This window comes from Choloepus didactylus, chromosome 16, assembly GCF_015220235.1.
Source record: "Choloepus didactylus isolate mChoDid1 chromosome 16, mChoDid1.pri, whole genome shotgun sequence".
Classification (NCBI taxonomy): domain Eukaryota; kingdom Metazoa; phylum Chordata; class Mammalia; order Pilosa; family Megalonychidae; genus Choloepus; species Choloepus didactylus.
Genome location: NC_051322.1, coordinates 11,244,107 through 11,251,596, shown reverse-complemented (window position 1 = coordinate 11,251,596; position 7,490 = coordinate 11,244,107). Strand labels below are relative to the sequence as shown.

At 36.5% G+C, this 7,490-nt stretch overlaps 1 protein-coding gene across 1 annotated transcript; it reads right to left on the bottom strand.

The window, feature by feature from the left end:
- Window positions 1-2,630: 2,630 nt before the first annotated feature.
- On the bottom strand, window positions 2,631-3,078 carry LOC119511764 (cytochrome b-c1 complex subunit 7-like). Its single transcript, XM_037806289.1, has one exon. The coding sequence runs from the start codon at window positions 3,076-3,078 to the stop codon at window positions 2,743-2,745; it is 336 nt and encodes a 111-aa protein (XP_037662217.1). The 3' UTR covers window positions 2,631-2,742.
- Between the last annotated feature and the right edge of the window lie 4,412 nt (window positions 3,079-7,490).

The window sequence follows — 7,490 nt, the reverse complement described above, 5'->3', positions numbered from 1 at the left end:
GTATTTTTCCCAAGGCTTAAGTGTCTTCTGTCTTACAGTCCAGGGTATTTACCTTATGTGCTATAATAATACTCACTTGTTTCAGATTTATTTTCTAAAGACCAAAATGTAGCAAAAATTTGGTATTGCTAACTTATAATTATAAATAAGATATGACCTTGGCCTGAAAGGATTCACAGTCTTTGGAAAAAACATCCATGAACAGATAAGGGCACTGTAGCATGAAGAGGTGCTATATATATTAAATGTAAATGCAGCATGGGATACATCTGGGGCACTGCACTAGTTTTCTATGGCTGCTGCAACAAATTACCATGAATTTAGTGGCTTAAAGTCTTACAGACTTTACAGTTCCGTAAGTCAGAAATCCAAAATGTGTCTCACTGTGATAAAATCAAGGTATCTAGTAGGTGCATTCCTTTCTGGAGACTCCACAGGAAAATCCATTTCCGTGGCTTTTCCAGAGTCTAAAGGCTGCCCACCCCCATGGTGCCCGTCCTCAAAGCCAGCAAGATTGTGTCTCTCTGACCCGCTTCCTTAGTCACATCTCCCTCTGACTCTCTTTTTCTGTCTTCCTCTTCTAATTTTAAGGGCCCTTGGGATTACCTTGGGCCCTCTCAAATAATCCAGAATGTTCTCCCTATTTTAAGGTCAGCTGAATAGCAATTTTAAATCCATCTGCAACCTTAATTCCTCTCTGCTATGTAACCTATCACAGGCTCCGGGGTTAGGACGTGGACATCTTTGGGGAACTATTATTCTGCCTACTAGAGGCACAAAGAAGGAAGTAGAAAGAAAGTATGTATGCAAAGCTTTACAATGATTGGTCCTGAAATATGCTTAGGGATAAAGAGCTGTGGGAGTTCTGAGGAGGGAGAGATTGAACATATTGACTGGATGAAAGCAATATATCGTGACGAACAAGTCCTCCCTGAAAGTAAATCTACACATATTCCCTCCCCCTCTCAAGACTTGGCAAAGCAGGAGATGCCCATGACATAACAATGAGAAAGCTAGAAAATAATTTGAAGACAAATTCTTCTGCCTTTGACAAATTTATGTTTAGACTGAGCAAGAAGCAGTTCATACAAAAAGTCATGGAATGTTTCTCAGCAATGTGTCTGCAAGCAAACTAAAACTCTTCATTTTTAATTTATGCATGCTTGAAGTATTGTTGTAGTCTCTCAAAATTCAAGAAGTTCACAGTTGTTTTCAATTGAAGAAGGAAAACATATGACACTGTAAATTTGTATTAGTGAATTATTACTTATTTCTAAATAACAAGCTTGCAAAATAACCATTTAATTGTGTGTTTTAATCTTCGATCCTAGTACAAAAGCTGAGGAAATACAGTTTTTTTGTGTGTTCATTTGGAATCAAAGCTCTGAAAAAATCGAAACAGCAAATGTGTTGTATTATTGTTTTTTCTGTTTAGCTTTGCAAAGTGAAAAATTGTGTGGGAGGTGATTGCTATAAACGTAGATTAGTTTTATGCTACCCCATAAGCCACTCTTTTAATATTTGTGCAAACTATGTTTCAAGCTATGAAATAAAGAGAATCAATCTTAATAAATATATGGGGCTCATGGAAAATAAGTTATTGTGTAAATGTTAACTGCTAAAATTAACTTCATTAAAAGTATGTTTGCTGCTAAATATTGTTTCTCTGTATGATGCTGACTTTAACATTTAGTATGGATAGATATTTTCAAAAATATTCAAAAATTGAAAGAAGCATATACTGAACCCTAATAGCATCTATGCAGAAATTTTCCTGCACTTGGGACCACTTAAATGTTCCAGCCCTCAAATGCTCCCACATAGTTGACCCACATTCATCATGCAGTTGAGATATGGAGTTAGGAAGGAAACAATACAAATTATACATTTTCAATTATTTTATCATTCACATAACATATTTTTTAACCATTTCTCATGCCAGCTATTGTGTCAGGCTATGGGATGCACATTCAGTTTTCAGAAACTATCCAGATTTTGCTCATCTTTTTTCATCTCTTCCTATGACCTTCTTTAAAATATAATTTAAACTTTCAAAAATATTCAAATATTTAAATAGTTCATGTAAGATGAAATCAAGTTATTTCACTTGTAAATATTTTAATTTGCATCTTACAAATATTAATTATTTTACAAAGCCATTTCCATCAACTCTTTTTTTAAAAAAAAATCATACAACATAAAGTTTCCCATTTTAACCACTTTCAAGTAGGCAATTCATTGGTATTAGTTACATTCACAGTGTCATCTGGGTACAGAATATCTGGGGTGTCGAAAAGTTGTGGTGATAGATGGCAGTGATGGTGGTAACATTTGCACTGATTTTTGAATTACGGTACTAAATAATGACAACTTTTGCCTCTCTCTCTCTCTAACTATATACTATGAATGGACCCACAGATCTTTCTATTCTTTCGATCTTTCTATTGTTATGCCAAGAGAATTTACATATCTGGGGAAGGGGGATCAGGTGCAAGAAGGGGGATATTGGTGGCAAGGGGCAAGGGCAACAAACACTTAAGGCATCTATAGTTCGCAAACATGACACAAAGTACAAGCAGAAGGATATTTATGGCTAAAATTGTTTTTTTGTTTTTTGTTTTTTTTTTTTTGTTTAAATTAATATATTTGTAGCCCAAGTAGTTCTTAAATTGTACATTTTAGGTTTTACCAACTCCATAAAAATACTTTGGGGACAGCTGCACCCACATTTCAATTACATGATTATTTCTTTGCCCACTCTTCTCTCTCTTTTCTTTCCCGAATAACTTCTTTCAGATATGGTTCAAGATAGAATTTATCCTCCTCATATTTTGTCCACTGCTCTTTAGGCAAGATCTGCTGTCTCATGCTCAGGTCCAGTGCTCTCTTAATGCGAAACACCCTGTCATTATAAACGTTCTCAGGAAGCCTTCTTATGGCCTCTTTTACATCTTCATTCTCAGCTATTGTATCATCTCTCATTGAGCCCAGTTTATTGAACCCTGCAGCATTGTAATACCATTTTCGAATACCATCCAGCCACCGGCCTGATGCTGCAACAGCTGGGCGGCCCGCCATTTTGACCCCAGGGCCTAAAATTGCTTTTTAATGCATACTATCAAGACAAAAACTTAAAGTAATTCCACAATTCACCACTGAAACTCATCATTCCTGTTTGTTGACAGTCCACCAAGGATCTCACTGGGTAGTATTAAAAAAAAAAAATCACATAATTAGTGGCAAACTACAAGCAATGACCTGAAATGTATCTTTGTTCCCTTTCCTCTTTATCTTCTTATTTTCTGGATTTGCTCTTGTCTTATTTAAACTAATCATACTTGTTTGGAGTTTTTCTAGTTATCTCCATAATTTTTAAATCTATTTTTCAAGTTATATATTTTAAATAGATGGTGACTCTAGTTCCAGAGTTGTGCTTATTTATATTGGAAGTTCATTCTATCCTATCAGGAAAAAAATCGTATCATGTTAATTAGAGTTTAGTGATCTTTTTTCCATCTTACATTCAATATTAGTACTTTTCTTTTTTTCTTAGAAATATGAACTTAACATTTTAGGCCGTAATTACAATCTAGTCCTATAATAAAATATTTTTTTAATTAAGGCATATACCATATTGTCATCTCTTGCAAGTTAAAAATGAAAAATAGGACATAATTTCTTTTCACTTTTCTTGCCCTTATAAATTATAGTTCCTCCTTGCAATTGCCCTATTTATTTTTCCAACAAATAACAAATTACGGAATATCTCTTGGACAAGACATAAAGAATGCCATGGTAGTTCAACTAAATCAAAATTTAATATGACTGTATTCTTCAACCCTCTCCGTTTTCTCATCAGCCTCTCCTTCTTCAGATTGAGTTTCTTAGTTATTTATAAATATGAGATATTAGATTTTTAATAATATTACAAGCATTTGATAATGTGGGAAGAGTTCTTTTTCAGTGGAAATCTTATTGGTAGGTCAGGCCATGAGCTCAAATGAAGTTTTAAAATTATTTGTAAATTTTATTTTAAATAGAATTGTTTTTAGAATAGTTTTGAATATACAAAAAATGAGTCAGTAATACACAGAGTTAGCATATATCCCACGGTCTGTTTCCCCTATTACGAACATCTTACATTAGTGTGGTATACTGGCTAATGATTACTGAACCAGTATTTGATACATTTTACTAGCTGAGTCCATACTTTATTCAGATTTTCTTAGTTTTCACCTAATATCCTTCTTCTGTTCTAGGAATCCCCATTACGTTTAGTCGTCATGTCTCCTTCAATATCTCTTGGCTGTGACAACTACTCAGATTTATCTTGTTTTGGTTTATCTACAGTTTTGAAGAGTACTGGTCAGGTGTTTTGGAGAATGTCCATTTTTTGGAATTTGTCTGATGTTTTTCTCATAATTACATTGTGGTTATGGGTTTTAGGAGAAAGACCATAGAGATAAAGTGCCGTTTCATCACTACTATATCATGGGCACATGCTGTCGGCACAACTTATCACTGTTGACGCTGACCTTGATCACTCGGCTAAGGTCATTTTATCAGATTCTCCCCTGCAAAGCTACTTTCCACCCCCTCTCCATACTGTACTTTTGGAAAAGAAGTCACTAGGCCCACCCCACGCTTAAGGAGTCAGGAGTTGTGCTCCATCTCTTTGAGGCAGAATATCTGCAAATTGTTCAAATACATTTCAGTTAGAAAAAGGTAATGTTTGCTACCTAAAGTATTTAATTAAATTACCAGTCATGATGTGATGCAATGGCTACATCAATTAAAGTTAGTTCTGATATAAAATTATTTTAATTAGATAAATCAGGTTACATACTCTGGGTAAGTCCTTCCTTAGCCATAACTATAATATTTATTATTACAAATTTACTATCTTAGAATCATAAGAAAACAAATTTTATATGATGATAGCATAGATAGAGTATTCAGGGTCATCTGTTTTAATAACAGACGTTTTTCTTTCAATGTCCTTTAGTATTTGACACTTGAATTGACTAAAAGGATTTAACTAGAGAAGTGTTCTTTATATTTAAAGTAAAATACAAGATACCAGGGGCAACTAATAACAGAATAATTGCTTTTAGAATTCAAAATCCTATTGCAGGCATATTTTACAGGCTTCAACTAGTACAAAATAAAATTATGCTTACCAAAGTAAAATCCAAGGTCCACCTTCTAGTTCAAGAGCACTTTCAATGTATTAAATATATAGATTATTTTGAGCAAAAATGCATTTTCACTCTTTGATCTTGTTGGTCAAATGTCTGATTTACCATCCCGTGCAGCTTATTTTAAAAGGGCTTAATTGCTTTAGCCAGTTTCCATCTGTTACTCAATTTCAGGCCTTTTCTCCAACTTTGGATTACATAGAAATTCTGCAAGCAGGCCCGTTACATCGTGGATATTTCATGCTGACAATTCAACAGACTTAATGGTCACCTGCAAATTCATGGAACCAACACACTGGCTTCCTGTGACCTTCAAGTGTGTAACAGGAACTTGGTTTCTGTATTTCTCATGTCCTTTTCACAATTTCAAATCCAGCATAAAAAATTATAATGTCAAATTGCTTTTCCTGAGTCATACTTTTGTTCAAATCAAATGAACACTCAGGAATCATTTATTAAAACCACAGCATATTGTGGTTGGATAAAACCCGCATTGTAGTAATCTAGTGCTGTTTTGATGGAGTAGCCCATCTGCACTCATTCTCTGGCCTTTGCAAATGAACAGCCAGAAGCTGAGTGGAAAAGCCAGCGGCAGTCCAACAGTGTGAATCTGTCTGGCCAAAACCTTGACACTGTTAGCAGCCCAAGTTAAGGCCAAAATCCAATAGTTGGGAATACCAATGGAAAGGACATTTTTCCATGACATTTAAGGTTGGTTCAGCATTATAAAATTTTGCATCAAATAAGTTAAAGAGTAAATTGAAGAGGACACTTTGTCCATCCCCTTACTTTCCAGCCCTACTTTGTTTTGTCCAAAGATCCAGGGAATATTAAAACGTCTGCTTCAAAGACATTACTCAGGGTTCCTCAGTGGCCAGCTACAGTGTTGAACGATTCTTAGGCAAGTGAGAATTTTATTGGTTTTGAACAAAGGCCATTGTACGACTTCCAAAGCAAAGAGTAGACACAATGTGATCTTAGAAAAGATTATATGGATAAAAACCCAAGAACAGAGTGAGCTATCTTCTTAGTATAGAAATAGTGCTACTTTCTTCACATTCCCCACTTTCTTGTGCATAAGGTCTCAATAACTCAAAAGGGCAGCCCCTGTAGATTTGCCCCTTCCCCATCCCATAACCCCACAGTCACAGGCACACGCTCATCATATATTTCAGGACCCTCACGGATGTCACAAATTCGTTCGTTGTGAGCAAGTTCACTGAAGCCCCAAGGATCACACTTTCATACATTTCTACTGCGTGTCCCAGCAGGCATGTCACCTCTCGTGGCAGGGCCTCACAGGGGGCTGCCAGTGCCCTGCCAGGAGCAACAGGTGCTGACCCCAACCCGCACTTCTGTTCCACCACAGCTCACTGAGATGATACCTCAGGTTCCCTGTAGGTCCCAAAGTGACTGCAGCTCCTGCTGCTTCCCTGGTGGCTCTCCAGCCCCGTGGCTGTAGAAGGCATGTTTGTGTTGGCTTCCTGGGGCTGCCATACACACTCACACAAACCGAGGGGCTTAAAACAAAATGATTTGCCCACAGTTCTGGAAGCCAGAAGTCCAAAATTCAGGTGTCAGCAGGGCCACGCTCCCTCTGAAGGCTCCAGGGAAGTTTCTGGCTGTCAGGCCTTGCGTTGCTTGGCTTGCAGCTGTGTCGCTCCAATTCCGCCGCCATCTTTATAGGGCCATGTCCCCTCTGCGTACGTCTGTCTCTGAGTCTCTGTGTTCACGTGAACTTCTCATAAACACACCAGTCACTGGATTTAGAGCCCAGCCTAATCTCTTGTGTCCTCAACTTAGTTATGTCTGCAAAGACTCTATTTCCGAATAAAGCCATATTCTGAGGTTCCAGGAGGACATGAATCTGGGGGGACACCCTTCAACTAGGTCTAAACCAAGCTTGGAAGTTGTATAAGACGATGCAAGATTTTGTTGTAAATTTCACTAAGGAAATGAGATAAATATGACACTATCTTTAGAGAGACAGAATAAAATATTATTGAATTAATCTACAGCATTTATGAAATTAACAGTTCTGTAGTCAGATATAATGATATGATGACATGGACACTTCCAGTTACTTGATACTTTTTTAAAAATTTCCTTATGGATGTGAGTTTTAGTTGAGGAAAGAGCGGTATCTTGCTTTAATTTTTATCAACCAGGGTTGTACCAGGTAGATGTTTGTATATGTATATGTATTTGCATATGTACATACAAATACAAATGAGCATCCAAACAATGTCTTCCTTTTCTCCATTTCCAAAGACATTTAATTAAGGCCCTCAT

What these genes read in the sequence shown, in the direction of transcription:
- LOC119511764 (XM_037806289.1), bottom strand. Translation starts at nt 3,078, where the DNA reads ATGGCGGGCCGCCCAGCTGTTGCAGCATCAGGCCGGTGGCTGGATGGT.